Source organism: Camelus bactrianus, chromosome 18 (genome assembly GCF_048773025.1).
Source record: "Camelus bactrianus isolate YW-2024 breed Bactrian camel chromosome 18, ASM4877302v1, whole genome shotgun sequence".
NCBI lineage: Eukaryota > Metazoa > Chordata > Mammalia > Artiodactyla > Camelidae > Camelus > Camelus bactrianus.
Window position 1 is genome coordinate 3968055 of NC_133556.1, and position 19477 is coordinate 3987531.

A 19477-nucleotide genomic window follows, 5' to 3' on the forward strand; every position below is an offset into this window, starting at 1 on the left:
CTTAAGATTACTACGGGCGGCCTTGGGGAGAGAAAGCACTTCCTTCTGTTAGAGGGACAGGGCTTCAGTGTAGGGTTTATTGGTGTATCCATTCATTTCACAAATATTTACTGAGAACCCACTAGCGCTGTTTTAGGTACTGCAGGTGCAGCAATGAACAAAACAGACAGAAACCCCTACTCTCCTGGGGCTTGCATTTTAGTGGGTGGAGGCAGACAATAAAAATTTTAAATCAATCAGCCACACTGCACATCAGATGGTGAGAGAACTAGACAGAAATAGACAGATAGCAGGGGATGAGAGGAGCACTAGTGCTCATGGAACTGGAGACATCTGAACAGGGGAGGCAGGAGGAGCACGTGCAGACATCTGAAGGAATACAATCTAGGCAGAAGGAAGAGCTAGTGCGAAGGAACTAGTGTGGTAGGAACATGCCTGGCCCATGCACTGAGGGAGACAGCAAGGGGTAGAGGAGCAGGGAACGTCAGGGAGGTGCGACGGGCCTGACTGGGTAGGTCCTGCAGGCCAGTGTGAGGACTTAGTGATGGTCTGAGTTTCGAGCAGAGGAGGGACATAATCTGACTTTTGATTCAACAGGTCATTCTGGCTGCTACGTTGACAACGGACTGCAGGGGGCCAGGGAAGACCAGTGAGTGGTCTGGGGAAGCCGTCCAGGAGAGGGGTGAGGGCGGTTCAGACCAGGATGGCAGCAGCGGTAGTGGAGAGAAGCAGGTAGGTTCTGGTTATAATTGTAAAGCTGAAGACAGAGTCCACAGGATCTGCTGCTACTTGGATTTGGGATGTAAAATAAAGAGAGGAGTCCAGGGTGCCAGCCCTTCTCAGTAGCACCTGCCAAGGGTCTCCAGAGGTTCCTTTTTCTATACCTGCAGACCCTCCCCTCCCTGAGTCCCAGGAGACCTCCCTCCTTCCACCTGCTGGCCTCCCCACAGCTTGGCTTGACCTTCTGAGATCAGGGTTGGAAATGCCCAGGACACATTTGGAGCCTATTGGGACATCCTGGGTGAAGCCTTAAAGAAGATAGAGCAAGGAGGATGAAGAAAATTTCCAGGCTTTGGGTGCAGAGATGTGCATAGTTCTTTTTTTTTTTTTTAATTGAATTACAGTCAGTTACAATGTGTCTATTTCTGGTGTACACCATAATGTCCCAGTCATGCATATATATATATACATATATTCGTTTTCATATTCTTTTTCATTAAAGGTTATTACAAGATATTGAATATAGTTCCCTGTGCTATAAAGAAGAAATTTGTCTTTTTATCTGTTTTTAAATATAGTGGTTAACATTTGCAAATCTCAAACTCCCAAATTTATCCCTCCCCACCCCCTTTCCTCTGATAACCATAAGATTGTTTACTATGTCTGCGAGTCTGTTTCTGTTTTGTAGATGAATTCATTAGTATTTTCTTTTTTCTTTTCTTTTCTTTTTTTCTTTAAATTCTACATATGAGTGATATCATATAGTATTTTTCTTTCTCTTTCTGGCTTACTTCACTTAGAATGGCAATCTCCATGTCCATTCATGCTGCTATAAATGGCATTATTTTATTCTTTTTTATAGCTGAGTGGTATTCCATTGTGTAAAGATACATAACTTGAGATGTGTGTACTTCTGCGTTCAGTTCTGGAGTCCTGGACCATGAGTCTCCCAGAGATGGTCAAACACAGTCTCAGCCGCTCATGAGCTTGTGACCCTGGACAAGTCACTTAACTCTTTGAATCTCTGTCTTCTCCGCTCTAAACTGGAGCTAGCAATTCTGACTTTGTTGGGAAAGTTGTGACAACAAATGAGACAACAAATTTATGACAAGTGCTGGTGCAGGACGAGGTCTGGCTCAGGGCGTTACTTTGCCCATCCCATTTAAGTTACAGGGTTTAGGGGTGTACCCCTCAATTCAAGATTCTAAAAATCAACTTTATTGAGGTATAATTTATACACAATAAACTGCATACATTTAAAGTATACAATTCAATGAGTTTTGACAGGCATATCCCTGTCAAATTACCACCACAAACAAAATACAGAACATTTCCATCATCTCTGGAAGTCTCACACCCCTTTGCACTTCATCCTTGCCTCTACCTCGGCCCCAGAAACCACAAATCTGATTTCTGATGTTACAGGTCAGTTTGTATGTTATAGATTTTAATATAAATGGACTCATAGAGCCTTTTGCTACCAGCTTCTTTCTCCTACCATAATGCTTTTGAGGCTATATAGTTGTGTTGTATTTCTTTCTGTTACCAAGTAGCATTCCATTATACAGATAGACCACAATGTTTCTCCATTCACCCGCAAGTGGATATTTAGATCATTTCCAGTTTGGGGCTATGGTGAAGGGTGCTGCTGTAAACATTCACGTCCAAGTCTTCGGGTGATCCTGGCTTTCATTTCTCTTGGGCAAACACATACCTAAGAGTGGGACGGGTGGGTCTCTTGGTAAGTGTTTAGTATGTTTAGCTTTTTAAGAAACTGCCAAACAATATTTCGTAATGGTTGTACCATTTTACATTCCCATCTGCAGTGTCAGGTGACTACTTTTTACCACGTAGAGAAACACGTAGTCAAGAGGACAGAAGAGCAGCCCAAGTCAAGTCGGCCACGTGACTGCTGTGGTTTATGTCCAGTTTACCACGCAGCACACTAATTATGCAGCCTAACAGGCATTCAGAGCTGTGCTCGTAGATGTGTTCAATTACACCGTCAGTCACTCTGAGACACTCTCATTCACTTGTGGCTTTTTTTTTTTTCCTTTATTTTTTCTTTTCTTTTCTTTCTCTCTCTCTCTCTCTTTTTTTTTTTTTTTTGATGTTGTGTATAATTCAAAGTCATTTTTTGTTGCATTTTAGGGGGAGGTAATTCAGTTTGTTTATTTATTTATTTATTTTTAGAAGCAGTACTGGGGATTGAACCCAGGACCATGTGCATGCTAAGCATGCACTCTACCACTGAGCTATAACCCCCGACACACTATTTTTTTTCCAATGAGGATATACTGTAAGCTCCCTAGCAGAGTTTATAATGTACATGAGGCTAGCGAACACATAGACACACATCTAACACACACACACACACACACACACACACACACACACACACACTCACACACTCACAGTAACTTGGAGCACCTTTAGGTAAAGCAAACTCTGGAAAACATGCAGCTCAATCATGGTGACCTATTAAGAGTATCTTCTAATCTATCTTCTCCTCATTCCCCACATCCTGAGAAGAGGATTTAAAAATAAACTTTTAATTTTAGAATAGTTTTAGGTTTGCAGAAAAGTCTCAGAGATAGTACAGAGGTCCCTTTTACCCCACACCCAATGTCCCCTCTTTCTGTAATCTTATATTAACTATTGTCCATTTGTCACAACTAGTGAACTAATATTGATCCATCATTATTAACTCATCCAGATTTCCTTAGTTTTCACCTCATGTGCTTTCTGTGTCCCAGGGCCCCACATTGCACTGGGTCTCCTTAGCCTCCTCCAATCTGTGACAGTTTTTCAGTCTTCCCTTGTTTTTGACGACCTTAACGGTTTCGAAGAGTCAGGTTATTTTCAGAATGTCCCTCAATGTGGGTTTGCCTGAAGTTTTTGTCATAGTCAGACTGGTCATGGGTTTTGTGGAGGAGTCCCCAGAGGCAAAGTGCCAAACCCATCACATCAAATAAAGGGTCCATGCCATGAACCTGATTTGCCCCGATGATGACCTTGATCCCGAATCAGGTCGTGTTCATCAGGTTTCTCCACCATAAAGCACTGTCTCCCTGCCCCTGCACCTGTCCTCCTTGGAAAGACGTCACTACGTGCAGCCCACACTTAAGGGTGGGAGTTCTCCTTAAGGAGAATTAGCTGTATAAATTATCTGGAATTCTTCTGCACAGATTTGTCTCTTTTCCTCATTTATTTCATCAATTGTTTATATCAGTGTAAACTTGTGGCTATTTGTTTTCTACTTTGGGTTATAACCCAACACTATGTTATTTACGTTGTTGCTCAAATTGTTCCACTTTTGGCCATTGGGAGCCCTTTCCTTTGGCTCCTGTGTCCCCTTGACAAGCCCTACCATGTGTGTGTGTGTGTGTGTGTGTGTGTGCATGTGTGTGTAGCCCTTCCTTGTGCTCTGGCACCAGAAGATGGTCCAGGCTCACTGGTATGCTTCCTGCCCCAGCCCTGGAACCAGTCATTTCTCCCAGGAGCCCGGGCTCCTTCTACTGGGGAATGATGTTAGGAATCCAGATCTGACACTGACTGTGCTCACTGCCGCTGGGATGTCCTTGCTTCTAAGCCCTCTCGACTGACAGAGCAAGCAAACACCGTGAAGGTGGTAACCTGTGTGTGTGCATATCTGTAAATATTTCTACATATTAGCCCTCTGATGTGATGGTAAGCTAAGCATGAGTTCATACTGCTGTCCTCGACTCGAATCCAGTACCACAGATGGATTATTCTGGCTTTCCCCTTTTGCTTGTTGGTAACCTCCCACTCCAACAGCAAGAAAACCTGGCTCCCACGATCCACTGACTTAATTGTTCAATTCCAGTGGGCATGGATAGTGCGATTTCAGAATTGTTAACCCATACCCCTGTACAGGGTTCTTTTGCCTTTTGTTTTACAGACTCCACTCGTTTCCAGAATTACTTAAGTCAGCATCTTTTTCTTCCATCCAAACCTCTTTTTTCTGGCCTGGGTCTCCCCCTCTCCTGCCAATAAGCCTGGCCTGTGGGGCTCCAGCAGTGATGTTCTTTGTGGGGACTTGATCCCCATGCCCCATGGAGTCTTATCAGTCCCCTCTGCCATCCCTGAACTGAGTGACACCCGCACCCCGGAACAACCCAACTGAATCCCCTCAACCCACCTGCCAAGCTCTGTGACCCTCAGGGGTGGACCTGGCCCCAGGTCCAGCTCTGGTCAGTCTTCACTCCCGTCTGAAGACCACTGTGCATCCCCTTAGGACCACACAGCAGGGCCGGCCACTCTGGGCCCTGGCCAAGCTGTCCAGCCATCCTGCTGGTCCACCTGGTAACTGGGGCCTTCTCAGGTTACTCAGAGGATCACTTTGCCTTAGAAACTCCAGCTGTCACCGCGGATGCATCAGTAACCGATGCCAAGGCCCTGAGCAGCAGGGGGCTGGCAACAAGCAAGTGTCCCCAGGCGTCCCGCAAGCGCTGGGCTCTGTCACTGCAGCCATTGCCATCACCAGGAAAGAAGGTGAGCAAACCTGGGGGGGTGGGCAGGGACGGCATCCAACATTCTGGGACAGGCAGCCCTCAGATGCCTCCCTCTCGTGCTCAGTCAGCCCTGGATTGGGGCTGGATTCCTGTTTCCAGGTGAAGGTGAGGGAGGAGAGAGTGGCCCAGATGGGGAGCTCCTAGGGGGTGAGAGAGAGTTTAGGTCAGTCTGCAGGGCGGAGGACACACCAGAGGGCTGGACACAGCTCAAAAGCCCAAGGGGGTTCCGAATGCTGGCAGCATCTCCCGCCCTGTGGGCTCCACAGGCTGAGTGTAGACCTTAGGAGTCATCTGCTGTGGCCTCTGATAGGCAGCCCTGACACAGGGTGCTGATCCAAATAGGTGTGCACATGGTGGGGGAGCAGATGCCCACACCCCCAACTCCGAGTTTCCAGTCAGCCCCTCTTTGATTGTGGAGGAGCTGACTGCTTCTCTCACGGTACAACAACTGATCTCAGGCCCCTCCAAGACACAGTGATGCCTCCACTCAACCTGGGTCCAGTGGACCCAGGAGTCCAATGCTGCCACCACGTGACAGAATGAGTGTCCCCAAGGTTCCACTGTCACCTGGCAGAGGATGATGAGGGCCCCTGGGGTGGGCTTGGGAGTGAACCAGCCAGCCTTAGGTGTGGAAGCCTCCACCCCACCCAGTGTGAGGAGCTCTCACGCTGTGCCCTCTGGTGGCCAGGTGACACAGGTTCTCATTGGATGTCACTTAAGGACATTTCCTCCCAGCCCATAATGCTGTTGGAAGCTGGGCCTCCTCCTAGCTCCCAACTCCAAGGGCTCTAAGAAGTGTTCCCCAGATGTCCTGGGAGAGGCCAGCCTCCAGGAGGAGTCAATGGGAGGGTGACACCCATAGGGTGGGTGAGGATGTCTCCAAACATCTGTGGAGGGGTGAGGGGCACTGAGACCAGGGTCTTCAAAATCCAGCCCTCAGAGGTTTTAAGCCAGGGTCAAGAAGTCCTCAGAACTATGGACTCTCCCCCAGAAAATCAAGCCTTTATATCACATATTACCTACAGTTTCATATTACCTACTCATTGGCTCCTGTAAAGAATCCCTGCTCTAAATAGACATGGGAAAACAGACACATAGACTGTTCCATCCAGGACAGTCACCCTTACCTCCCCATGATGTGTTTGTGTCTCCAGGCCACAGAATCCGTCCACTTTTGGAGGATAGAGGCATTTCCCCTCCTCCTGAGCCTGTCCTAGAGCCAGGAGCCCAGAGACCCCAGATCAGCCATACCATGCTTCCCCAAGGAGATCAAGAGAGTCTTACAATGCAAAGGGCAAATAACCCTTAAGTCAGTAGGAATTTGTGAGCTATATCACATGGAAGTTGGTGAATTTCAGGCACAGCTGGATCCAGGAGGTCAGATGATGGCTTATCCACATGGAGGCAGAGAGATAGTAGAGACCCAGACTGGTACATGCCTTAGGTCTTTGAGCAGCGCGCAGCCCGGCGGGCAAGGCTGCAAGGAATCCCCTGTGCGGTCTCTCTCCCTCTCCAGCTGCACGACCACCGCTGCCATGCCGGCCACCAACCAGGGCTGGCCCGAGGACTTCGGCTTCCGGCTGGGCGGCTCGGGTCCTTGCTTCGTCCTGGAGGTGGCCGAGGGGAGCAGCGCGCACGCCGGGGGTCTGCGGCCCGGGGATCAGATCCTGGAGGTGGAAGGGCTGGCCGTGGGCGGCCTGAGCCGCGAGCGCCTCGTGCGCCTGGCCCGGCGCTGCCCGCGTGTGCCGCCCAGCCTGGGCGTCTTCCCTGGCCCTGTCGGCGGCCCCGACACGGGATCCGATCCCGCGCCCCTGACCACAGCCTTGCGGCCCCCACGCTCCGGCCGCGGCCTCTCTCTGGGCCGCGAGCTGCTGCGCCTGGCGGGCCGCAAGCACCCCGACGCCGTGCACCGAGAGCGCAGGCGCAGGGCCCAGGAGTTCAGCCGCAAGGTAGGGCGCGTAGGGCGGGGCGGGGCGGGGCAGCAGCGGGTGGGGCTCTAGGGGCGGAGTTCTAGAGGGGCCCTGGGGCTGGGCACGTCAGGGTCGGGGCAGACCCTGAGGCCGGGAGTGGGCCTGGAGCTGAGAAAAGTTCTAGGCACAGGTTTACTGGAAATGTAATAATGCTCAAGCTTGAAAGCCCTCTACCTTATTTTCTAATTTTTGTTTCCTTGTTTTATGGGAGTTGCTTTTCTTTCTTACGGAGGTAATACAGATGTACAGTAAATACATTAATTAACTGTACAGCTCAATAAAATTTACATAGGTTTACACCCTTATAACTATCATCCTGATCAGAATGTACATTAACAGAACATAGATAATAGTAGAATGCAGAACCCGGACTAATTCCTTCACCCTGGAAGGTTCCCGCGTGCCCCTTTCTGTGTCTATCTGCCCCATCAGGATGTAGCCACTGTTCTGACCTCCATCGTTGCAGGTGACTTTTGTCTGTTTGTGAACTTCATGTAAATGGAATTACAAAGCACGTACTCTCTGATGCTGGGCTTCTTCACTCATCTTTACAGCTGTGACTTTCACCCACGTTGTGGGTAGCAGTGGACCATTCTTTCATTGCCTGTATTAGTAACATAGGGTCTTGCTCTGCTGCAGCTGCTATAAGGTTCTATCAGAGACCGAGCGGCTTATGAACAGCAGAGATTTTTTTTCTTACAGCTCTGGAGGCTGGGAAGTGCAAGAGCACAGTGCCAGCAGATTCAGTGTCTGGTGAGGACCCGCTTCCTGGGTCACAGACAGCTGCCTTCTTGTCATGACCTCATGGAGTGGAAGGGGCTAGGGGATCTCTCTTTTATAAGAGCACTAATCCCATTCATGAGCGATCTACCCTTATCACCTAAGCATCTCCCAGAGGCCCCATCTTTGGGGGTTAGGATTTCAATATATAAATTTGGGGGGGGGGGACACAAACATTAAGACCATTGTACATAATGTTCTTTTTTAACAGAGCCACACCTATTTCAAGCCCCCACAAAACCGAGATGTGGCCCTGACTTGCACAGCAGTCTGGCTGGCAGGTTGGCCACAGGAAGCCCTGGTTTGGGTCCCCCAAACCTCCAAAGGTGTTTCCTGTCAGACTTTGACACAAACAGGCTCTGAGGGGTCTCAGGTGGAAAGTTACTGCTTCCCTGAGGACTGAGAGTTAGGAGCCTGGAATGGCCGAGGCCTCCAGCCACAGGAGGAGCCCAAGGCCCGAGTCACCTGCAGGAAATAAGGAGTGGCCACCAGGAGAGGTGGGGGCCTGAGGCTGGGAAGGAAAGACTGAGGTTGGAATTGGCCTTGGGCCAGAATCCCAAGAAGTCCCTAATTTGCAGATGCGTAGTCCATTACTGGACAAATCCAGGCAAACCCAGGAAGCCTGGATGGGACACACTTATGGAGGATGAGGCTGCCTGGTATGGTCATCTTTCCCTCAGGCCACTGGCCAGGTCTCAGTGCAGCAACTACCTCAAGCCATCCACCCTCGTACACCTCCTCCAGGGCCTTCAGATCTGGTCTGAAGGCCCTCATTTGGCTGAGACTCCAACAGAACAAGGGAGCCAGGAAATCGTCTGGAGCCCAGACATTCCCCGCTCCCTGCCGAGGGCTCAGGCCTGTTAGATGCCAAGCTCAATGTACTAGAAATTCAGTATCTGCTTGGTAGTTGGATGCTTAAATTCAGACACCCTTCCTTGTCCTCCATAGGGGTGGAACTGCTCAGTCTTCCCTTTGGCACGGCTTGGTCATAGGGTTTGGGGGACGTCGGGGACCTGGAAGCTCTGCTGGAGTTTGGCTATTGTAGGAATGGCTCCCAGTTCTCTGTCCAGGTATCAGATCCCCACCCACCTGGCCTCCTCCAGCACCTAAACTTGGTCCAGTCTTCACTTCTTCTAAACTGACCCCCCCCTCAGGAGCCTCACCTCCACCAGGCACCCTGGCATGACCTCTTGTCTGCGAAGGACCCCACTGGAGCCTCTCAGCCCAGGCCCCCAAGCAGGTCAGCCTCTGTAACCAAGTTCCCTCTCACACATACACACAGGACTCAGCTCTGGCCTTCAAAGTTCCAGCTCCTCAAAAGATGTGACTTTCTTCCCATCCCCAGAATAGGCTCTGTTGTTATAACATCAAACATCTCAGTGCCTTTGCACCCACCACAGTTCATTTTTCACCCGTACCCTGGACCTCTAAGAGTCCAGGTGACTCTCCAAGGTGGCTGACCTCTACATGAGGTGCCAGCATTCCAGACTGCTCCACCTCAATGTGAAGTTCCAAGATTCCCCATAGAAGCAGAAGATTTGTGCCTCAACTCAAGGACTTCAGGGAGGAAGTGAAGCACTGCACCTTCAGTCGATGCTTATTGGCCAGAACTAGTCACACTGCTGCTCCCAAAGGGTGCTGGGAAATGTAGTCCTCTGTGAGTCCAGGAAGGAGGGGAGACCTAGAAATATTGGTGATCACTAATCTGCCTTAATCTATTCCAGCTGCTGTAACAAACTACCACAGATTGGGTAGTTTATAAACAACAGGGATTTATATGTTTCTCACAGCTCTGGAGGCTGGACATCTGAGAACAGGGTGCCAGCACGGTTGAATGTGGGCCCCCTTTAGTTGCAGACTGCCGGTTTTGTCTTCACATGGTGAAAGGGGTGAGGAAGCTCTCTGGGGCTCTTTTATAAGGGCACTAATTCCACGCATGGGCCCTCCACCCACGTGACTAATCACCTCCCAAAGGCCCGACCTCCTAATACCATCACCTTGGACATTAGGTTTTCAACACATGAATTTGGGGGGAAACACAAACATTCAGACCACAGCAACTAGTAAAGTCTGCTGTGATCCCAGGTGACCTGCCATAGAACCAAAGGTCTGTCCCAGCCTCCATCCAGTCCCTGGAGAGTCAGAAGGGGACTGGTCAGGGCCCCCAGAAGGGCAGGGTGGACACACAGACTTGGCCAGGAAGCACGGCCAGGGTGGTGACCGCCGAGGGAGGAATCAGACCAGCTGCCCAAGTCAGCTGTGGTGCAGTTTCTTGCAAGAGGGAGTGGGGAGCGGTGGATTCTGGTTAGAGCTCACGAAGCACCTTGACAAATCCCCAAAACAGGCTGTCTCAGGAAGATCAAGGGCGTCTTTGGGGCCCCCCCATTGGTTTTCAACAATCAGCTCCCGGATTCTCGCCAGCACTCTCCCTGCCCCAGTTTTTCCTTCTTGAAGAATCTGATATTTAATAGAAAATCCATCGGTGCCCCGTGATGGTGCCTCACGCTTAGATGTAGGTTGAGAGCATCTGGGTAATAGCTGACACCAAAACCACACTGTGGCAGTGGCCCCGGGAGGGAGGAACTATTTATTCCTCTTCCTTACATAAAACGTCTTTCCGGCTAGCCATGTTCTCCTTTGAATTGAGGCTGTGACTGACTTTGATTTCAAAACCACTCACCTTCTTCTGTCTGGTGGGTTCTCGAGAAGGGGTGCCTGTTACTGCACTGAGAGGGAAAGCGAGGTTGGAGGGAAAATTGCAGGAAAATTGCAGGAAATGTAGCTTGAGAACCGCCAGCCACTTGCAACTTTCGATTCAATTCCATAACCATCCACTCCATTCACTGAGCCCCTACTGTGCACCATGCGCTGTGCTTAGGGCTGGACAGGAGTGGGACCTCAGATCTGGGTCTCAGGCCATCATGTCTGGTGAGAGAGACCGTAACGCAGACTTATGATGTGCGTGACTAGGACTCAGGCGTGCCCAGAAAGTGGCCTCTGGCTGGATGCCCTCGAAGCCCCAGCTAATCATCTCTATAGTGTCACTATTTCTGGAAAGCCTTCCTTAATCTCTTGTGTTACCATGTAGGAAGCAGTTGGATATACAGTTCTGAAGTTCAGGAGCAAGTTCTGGGCTGAAGATCAAGTTCTAGGAATCACCATCTGGGGCCCTTAGCCAGAGCAGTGTCGTGGAGTGCTTGTGGCAAGTGGGGTGGTGGGGAGGGATTGCAGTGGGTAAGGCCAGCTGTATGCAAATAGCAAGTGTAGGCAGAAAAAAGAAGAGGATGATAGGATTATAGGGTCAGGGGAGGACTTCACTTGTTCATAGGTTGGGAGAGGTGTGAACTGAAGGGAAGGAGGCAATAGAGACACTGAAATCCATGCATGTGGAGTTATTGATGATTGCTCTCTGATGGGAAGGGCTGGGGAAACAGCTGCAAGCAGGACCCATGGGGAGCCTGCTCTCCTGCGTGGACATGCCCATGGGGAATGAGACAATGTGCAGGTGGCCAAATCCACCCCCTTTTCCCCCTGGTAACCATAAGTTTGTTTTGTATGTCTGGGAGTCTGTTTCTGTTTTGTAAATAAGTTTATTTGTGTCTCTTTTTTTCTTTAGATTCCACATATGAGTGATATTACATGGTATTTTTCTTTCTCTTTCACTTACTTCACTTAGAATGATGATCTCCATGTCCATCTATGTTGCTGCAAATGGTATTATTTTATTCTTTTTTATGGCTGAGTAGTATTCCATTGTATAAATATACCACAATTTCTTTATCCAGTCATCTGTTGATGGACATTTAGGCTGTTTCCATGTCTTGGCTATTGTAAATAGTGCTGCTCTGAACATTGGGCTGCATAGGTCTTTTCGAATTATATTTTTCTCTGGATAGATGCTCAGGAGTGGGATTGCTAAATCGAATGGTAAGTTTATTTTTAGTTTTTTAAGGAACCTCCATATTGTCCTTCATGGTGGCTGCACCAATTTACATTCCCACCAACAGTGTAGGAGGGTTTCTTTCTCTCTCCAGCATTTATTGTTTGTGGACTTTTTAATGATGGCCATTCTGACTAGTGTGAGGTGATACCTCATTGTAGTTTTGATGTACATTTCTCTAACAATTAGCCATATCGAGCATCTTTTCATGTGCTTGTTGGCCATCTGGATGTCTCCTTTGGGGAGACGTCTATTTAGATCTTCTGCCCATTCTTTGATTGGGTTGTATTTATTATTATAATTTTTAATGGAGGTACTAGGGATTGAACCCAGACCTTGTTCATGCTAAGCACACACTCTACTACTGAGCTATCATGGTTTTTAAATAAGGACCTATGGCATCAATCTCTCTGGCCAAATAGTACCATATTGCATCAAATCTGAAACACAATCAATCACAAGATGCACTGTTTTATTTACCGCTAAGAAAGAAAAATCCCTGCAACTCATCCAGGACATGTACTTCTTTATCTTCTCATCACTTAATTTGTAGTTAGTGAAAGAGGACTTTTAGACTTACTTGGACTTATTTAGTACCAGTGAAGCACATAACTCAGTGGAAGTAACAACATGAACACCTATGACCAAATTCACACACGCACAGGAATGACAACTAGCCGTAAGACACGACCTGATCTCAGAGATGTTAAAATTTAAAGTACAAAAAAAAAAAATGCTCACCCTAGCATCAGTGGTATCTAATATTGCAGAGTATGGAGTGAACCTGGCTATAAAACAACAGAAGTTGACTCCACTAACTTAGACACAAAAGGAATTTATGGGAGGAACAGTTCACAGAATCAACACTGGAGATCTAGGCATAGGACCGAGAAAGGATGGGTAACCTGGGGCACAGCTGTCCTAAACATCCTTCAGGATGAGTCTGCTCAGGGGTGCGCTACAGGGCTCTGCCACTGCCCTGACGAGCTTCGTGTCCCCACATCTCTACATCATTCCTCCAGGAGCCAGTGCCCTAGGAAAGGGCCTCCGATTGCCTGAGGCTGCAACATGAGGACCAGGGTCTTGCCTCCCACCTTGTGTGTGGTTTCCTCCCTTCTTGGCTGGACAGCCAAGGAAATACAAATATCCCCTTAATAGATGTGCTCCAAGTATTTAGCCCATAATGCCTCCAACGTCTCAGTATTATAAACCACACAGAGGTGAACCTCTCCACCCGTATAGCGTTGTGCACTTGTCTTGTCAAGAATACGTTCCCAGATGCAAGATCATTGGTAAAACACTGGGTACATTTGAAGGCTTTGGACACTCTTACCAGGCTACTTGTGTCCAGCGGTTGCACAGCCTCCTATGAGTAGATGTGCTTTCAGTAGCTGGTTTGTACACAAAGGAGAAGAAAACAAAAGTCCAGAAGGAGCACTGAGGAAGCCAGAATTCGGGCTTTTTTGTGGAGCCAGAATGCTCTCTGTGGGATCTCTCGGGGAACAGTGTGGTGGAAGGGAGTATTGTATTATAATAATAGCAACTAGCAATTACTGAGTGCCTGGTGCATGTTTAAGCTCTTGTATTGATTCCTCTGATCCTTACAATATTCAGTAGAAAGGCTGTCTCTGGGTTTGAATCCTGACCCGATGGCCTTTGGCAAATCACCTCACTTCCAGAAGCCTCCGTGTCCTTAAACATAAAGTGAAGATACTGGCCACGCCCACCTGGTAGGGCTGCTGTAAGTTTGAAATAACATGATCTGGGTGAGGAGCTCGTAACAGGACCCAGGTGGCACTCCCACATCAGCTGTTCTGTAGAAGTGAGCGATTCCCTGGTGTCCTGCCCCGGGACCCTTGTGGCCATTCATCAGACCCTCCCCTGCAGGTGGACGAAGTCTTGCGGGACCAGCCATCAGCCAAGGATCAAGTGTGCGCTGCACTGAAGCAGTTTGCAGCCGAGCAGCGGGTGGACAACCTGGTGTGGGCGCTCACCCTGGTGCTGCCCCTTGAGGCCCGTGGGCCACTCCTGGAGAATCTCAGGTAACTCATTTGGGGGCGGGATGGGCAGGCAGGGTGTGTCTGATCAGGGGTGTCCCCTCTCCCACCACCAACGCAGATGCTGCTGCTGCTGTGTGGCCCACTCCTCACTAGACCCCAACACCTCTTCAGCCCCAGAGCAAAGGTGGGCCAGTGGCCCTGAAGGCTGACCCCAGGAGGGGCAGCTGTTGGCTCTACTGGATGCCAGGGCATCACTTGGACTTGGAGTGAGAAGGGAAGGCCTGCTGACCGCTGGGCTGGGATAGGCTGCAGAGAGGACCCACCTCCCAACCTGAAGTCACAGTCTGCTGAGCTCTGTCCCAAAACTGGATCACAGAAATCTCCAACGTGACACCAAGATACTCCTAGCTCTTCCCTGAGAGGGAGTAATGACAACGTGAAGGCGAGGAAGCCTGAGGCTGTGCTGTGTCGGTCCCCCTGTCCTACAAACAGTGTGTTCTCTTTGCACTTTGATAGACAATGCCAGCTGTGTGCCAAGAACCTCATCAGGGCCCTAGGGGAACACTCTCTCGCTGACTCCCACCAGCACTATTATTATCCCCATTTCACGGAGGGAGACTGAGGCTCAGAGAGGTTAAGGGACTGGTCCAAAGTCACACAGCAAATGAGTAGCAGCCACAAGAACATGAACCAGCTGTCACTTTCTGCTCAGTTCTGGACCCTCTAGATTTATCCTTCAAGGGAAAAAAAAAAATCTGATACGTCCACACCTGGAGTGGCCTGGGAATCTCGAAAACCCTCCCACCCCCACCCATGTCTTGCCAGAGCCATGCCCTGTACTACACAGCTTGGATCAGGCCCCCCTGGGGGGGGGATGCGTTCCCTGCCAGGATCCTGCCAGGCTGGTTCTCCACCTCCTGCCACCAGGGCCCCCGATTGCTCCCCCACCCAGCCCCTCCCCCTTCCTGGGCTCAGCCCACCCCCTCCCCTCGCTGCCATTCACCCTGCAGCCTGCCCCTCCCTCTGGGCCTGGCCAATGTCAGGGACTGGGCTGGCCACCCCCACGCCCCAAGACCGGGCGCAGCACCAGGCACGGCATCTCAGCTCTGCAGCGGAGCACCAAAGGCCACCGAAAGAGGCCACCATGAGCTGCCTGGGGTGAGTTAGGGGCCTACCCCTTGCTGGGAGAATCTGGAGAGAGAGAAAAAAGTTATTTCTAGCGCCAAATTTGCAGTGGAGATGATGCTGGCGCCGAAGGCTCCCTGGGGAGGTGATGGATGGGCAGCCCCCAACCCCACCCCTCCCGACCAGAGCTGGGCCACGGGTCGGGCGGCCAGGCTGCCCCCTGGGAATTTGGCCCGCGTGTCTCAAGGCTGCTAGCAGCCAGACTCAGCTGGAGGCCCTCTCGGTCCCCCTCATCCCCCTTCTGCGCTGCCCGGGCTTCCATCCCTGCCGCCTCTGCCGGGCCAGCCTGCCTCCCGGGACAGCCCCCATGCCTGCCTTTCCTGTCTGCAGCTCGTCCCCAAGTGACCAGCAGCGGGTCAGGAAGAGCCAAGGTGGAGGAGGCACTCCCTCCTTGGGTGTGCTTGACTGAGAGCTCGGGAAGCGGGAGCCCTGGACACCCGGGGATGCCCAGTCCCCGCAGCATCCCCAGGGCGCTACTGGGAGGATGAACAGCAGCCTCTGTTGTCAGCGCGTGTCAAGTGCGACAGGAAAATTGGGGAGGCTGCTGGAGGAGGGGGCGGTGCCCAGCTGGGCTCTGCAGGGAGAGGGGTGCCCTGGCAGCGTGGCTTCAGCCACCCATCCCCCACGTCCCCACCCCCACCCCCAAGCTCCAGTGGCCCAAGTACAGAGTTTCAGGGATGCAGTGGTGATCCCCATGCAGCATCTTCCAGAGAGAGCTCAGAGAAGGCATGGAGGAACCTCAGACACAGTGTTCTGTGATTCTGAGGGCTAAGCACCAGCTGAGGGGCAGCTGAGGGCAAACTCAACACTGGGCAATCGGGGCAGGCTCCTCAGAGGAGGCAGCAGGTTCCAGTGCTGTGGCTCAGGCAGTGACCAGTGGGGTTTGGCAGTGTGTCCTGTGGAGGTAGGAAGATACTTCATCAGGGCCAGGCAGCTAGCCACAGAGGTGGACCCCAGAGTGTCAAGGTGAGGGTGATACCATACAGCCCCCAGCCCCAGGTACCCAAAAGTGGCTAGCTGTGAACCACCCTTCCTTGTGGTTCACAAATCACAATTTGGCCTCTGAGAGGTGCCCTCTGTGGCCAAAGCAGAAGGCTTGGGGAGAAAAGAGAAGGAGTAGTGCGACCATGAAGCTGGGCCACACAGCTCAGCAGCCACTAGCCACACATCGCTATTTAAAATTAAATGTAATGAATATAAAATGCAATTTAGTATTCAGCTTCACAGTCTCACCAGCCACATTTCCAGTGCTCAGTGGCCACATACGGCTAGTGGCTGCCGTATAGGAAGCACACATATAGGACGTGTCCATCATCATCTTGGGCAGCGTGGCCTCATCCTCTCATCATGGCCGTGAAGGTGAGATTTGGGTCAGGGGCAATAATGCAAGTACAGGGTCTCATCTTTCCTTATAACCGCAGTTAATCCTGTGGCTCACAGCCTAATTTGGGTCTGTCCCCAAAGGGATCCCAATTTGATGAAGAGATAAAATGACTAATTAGGACAGGCCAGGCAGTTTGGAAAATGTGACGCGGTTGGGGGGGAACAGGAAAGCAAAGTCAGTTTTGCTCACTGCTAGTGTTTCAGGAAATATACAGAAAGGGGGAGGGACTGGAGAGGGAAGAAAATGAGGTGATGGAGGGAGCTGGAATTCTGAATCCTGGAAAACCTAGCTTCACTCACTGGCTGGGCAACCTTGAGCAGGTTAACCAACCTCTACAGTTTATTAATAAAAATGGGGTTAGTCATTTCTAGGTGTCCACAGCAGGGTTCTTGGTTGGAACGTGTATAAAGGAACTCCACCAACTGCAAGCAGAAAAGAGATTAGTTGAGAATCTGGGGATAGGGTGTGAGCACCTCCTTCACCCTCTTGTGCTTTAATGACAGGTGTCAGAGACAACATCATTCAAAGTTATTGGGAGAATTCTGTGACACTCTGTGGGAGGAAGTGCTGGGCTGCTAGCATGTGCTCAGTTAGCATTGTTTTTCCCTAGGGAAGGTCTCTTTCTCCCTAGAGAGGTTTCTCAACCACGGCACTATTGACGTTTGGGGCCTGATGATTCTCCATTGTTGGGGGCTGTCCTCTACATTGTAGGATGTTTAACAGCATCCCTGGCCTCGATTCAGATGCCAGTAGCACACCGCCTTCCCATTTGTCGTTTTGTGACAACCAAAACTGTCTCCAGACAGTGCCAAACGTCCTCTAGAGGGCGAAGTCACCCCTGACTGAGAAACACTGGCCTAACATGATCTGCCTTTGGTACCCTCTTGCTGGGGCAAACATTTCAGCAAAGGCCAGCCTGGCCCACCCCATGCTGCTTTGGGTCATCTGGCCAGATGCACCAGCTGTTGGCCCCTTGGTGCCTTCACTATGCTGGGGTGGTGGAGGGGGGAGCCTGGCCCCAAGGCAGCATGTGCACTGCTGGCTGGGTCTGGATTCAAGCGGGAGCATCTACTGTGTGCTCACGTCTCCAGTGCCCACAGTCCACACGGGCTTCGGTCAGGCCTGGTTCTGGATGCTGGGCCATCGCAGCTGCTATGAAACAACCAGAAATGCTCTACTGTGATGGGATGGCTGTGGCCTTGTGGATGTCAGGGAGCTGTGCTCACTGTGAGGGTTTTTCAGACATTTCTCTCCCCGGCCAGGCTGAGTCCAGGCCTGGGGAGGACACGGAATGAGGACTTGCTCTGGCTTCCTGCTGCTACAGGGGAGAAATGCAGCCCTGAGAGGCCATGCCAGGGTGGTGGACTTGCTGGGGCCAGGCATGGGGGGCTGGAGTGTTTTGGTTGGCATGGCCTGGACAGGCACAGAGACTGACTGTCAGGTGTGCAGGGGCCTCCCTGTGACAGGCTGCAGGAACCCACAGGCAGGACCCTGTAAGATCTTTCTGCTAAAGACTAAGATGGAGGCAAAGTCCCAGGGGTTTCCCGCCTCTGCCATTCCAGCCTGTCTGGGTGGCGGCCGCCTGCTGGTGGGAGAGAGCCTCATGTGGATGTCCTTACTGATGCCCTGTTCTGGCTCCCTGGCATCTGTCCTTTGGTCCTCAGAACTCAGATTCTCACCCTTTCCGACCTGAAGCCAGGACTTGGATCCGCGAGAAATGACAATGCAGTGGGGTCCCTGGGGTCTGCTCTTGCTCTGATTTCCAGGGATTGGCAGGTCCAGAGTCAGAGGAAGAGTCCAGACCGCCTTTCCTGTTATATCTCCATCCTCCTCTAGGTGGTCCTCCCCTCTCCTCTCTGGGTAGGACATACTCATCTCAGGGAGGCCCTTTATTCCCCACCACCCCCCTCACCTGGGACCTGCCCCAGCCTGGCTGTCCCCTCCTCACTCACCAGGTCTCATTAACTCTACTGCCTGTGTTTTAGAATCTGGCCACTTGTCCCTTCCCAACATCCTTCCCTGTTCCCCTCCCAGCCTCAACCCTCCACTGGTGCACCAAAACCTTTGGGGTCCCTCCCCGTCCTCTTAAATCCTTAGACCCTCCCGTGGCTCCTCACTGTTCTCAGAGTGCCAGCTGAGTGGCTGATAATGGCATTCAAGGCCTCCCTCTCTAGCCCCTTCTCCACTGGAGCTTCTCCCTGGGTGGGTAGAGAGGGTTTCCTCTCTCTGGCCCACATCTGCTGAATCCTTGAGTCCCAGTGCACAGGCCACCTCCTCCAGAAAGCCTTCCCAGGCTCTACACCAGGCAGCTGGAGCTTCTATGCTGCCGAGTTCAGTCTCGCTGCAGCCGGGTTTAGAGACGCACCTGGGTGCAGCGGCCCGAGAGGTGGGAGGCGAGGCCAAGCGCATGGGGAGGGACTGATGGAGGGGGTCCAAGAGGAGGCAGTCTGACGGCCTGGAACAGCCCCAGCTCCAGAGAGCAAGCTAAAGGGTCCCCCGGAGGGGCGGGGCGGGGCGGGGCCACCAGAGAAGGGGCGGGCTCCGGGCCGCAGGCCCAGCCTGCTCGGGAGGGGCCGAGCGCGCTCGCCCCGCAGAGGCGCGTGGAATCGCGGCGCCCTTGCTCTGCTCGCGGGCTTCGCCATCCTCTGCCCATCCGCACCGGCCGCGCCGCCGTCGCCGGCTCCAGATGGGGAAGGACCAGGGCTTCTCTCGGCACTTTCGGTAGTTTTTCCCGACCGCGCTCCGAGCCCCCGGGAACCGTGCACCCTGGTGCGACGGACCTGCCTCTGGCTGACCTGAAAAGGGGTGGGGCAGGGGCACTGAGGGGCTTCACTGCCCCGGGTGGGCACCTACCGAGCCTGGCTGGGGGCTTGGGCTTGGGAGGGTGGACATAAACCAGAAGGGTATAAAGGGGCAAATTCCTCCCGTTGGGCATCCAAAACTCAACTGCGGCCCTAGGGGTC

General features: G+C 51.7%; 1 protein-coding gene across 5 annotated transcripts in view; it reads left to right on the plus strand.

The window, feature by feature from the left end:
- The first annotated feature begins 6782 nt into the window (after nt 1-6782).
- The window catches only part of GRID2IP (Grid2 interacting protein), a 34924-nt gene continuing 22229 nt past the window's right edge, over nt 6783-19477 (plus strand). For 4 of the 5 annotated variants that reach the window (XM_074345622.1, XM_074345624.1, XM_074345621.1 and 1 more), the window contains exon 1: nt 19116-19235. In XM_074345622.1, the coding sequence (XP_074201723.1) occupies nt 19201-19235 (35 nt within the window). In that variant the 5' untranslated portion in view covers nt 19116-19200. Of the gene's footprint in view, nt 7205-13832; nt 13988-19115; nt 19236-19477 lie in introns of those variants that run through there. The other variant, XM_074345625.1, reaches the window with a different exon arrangement.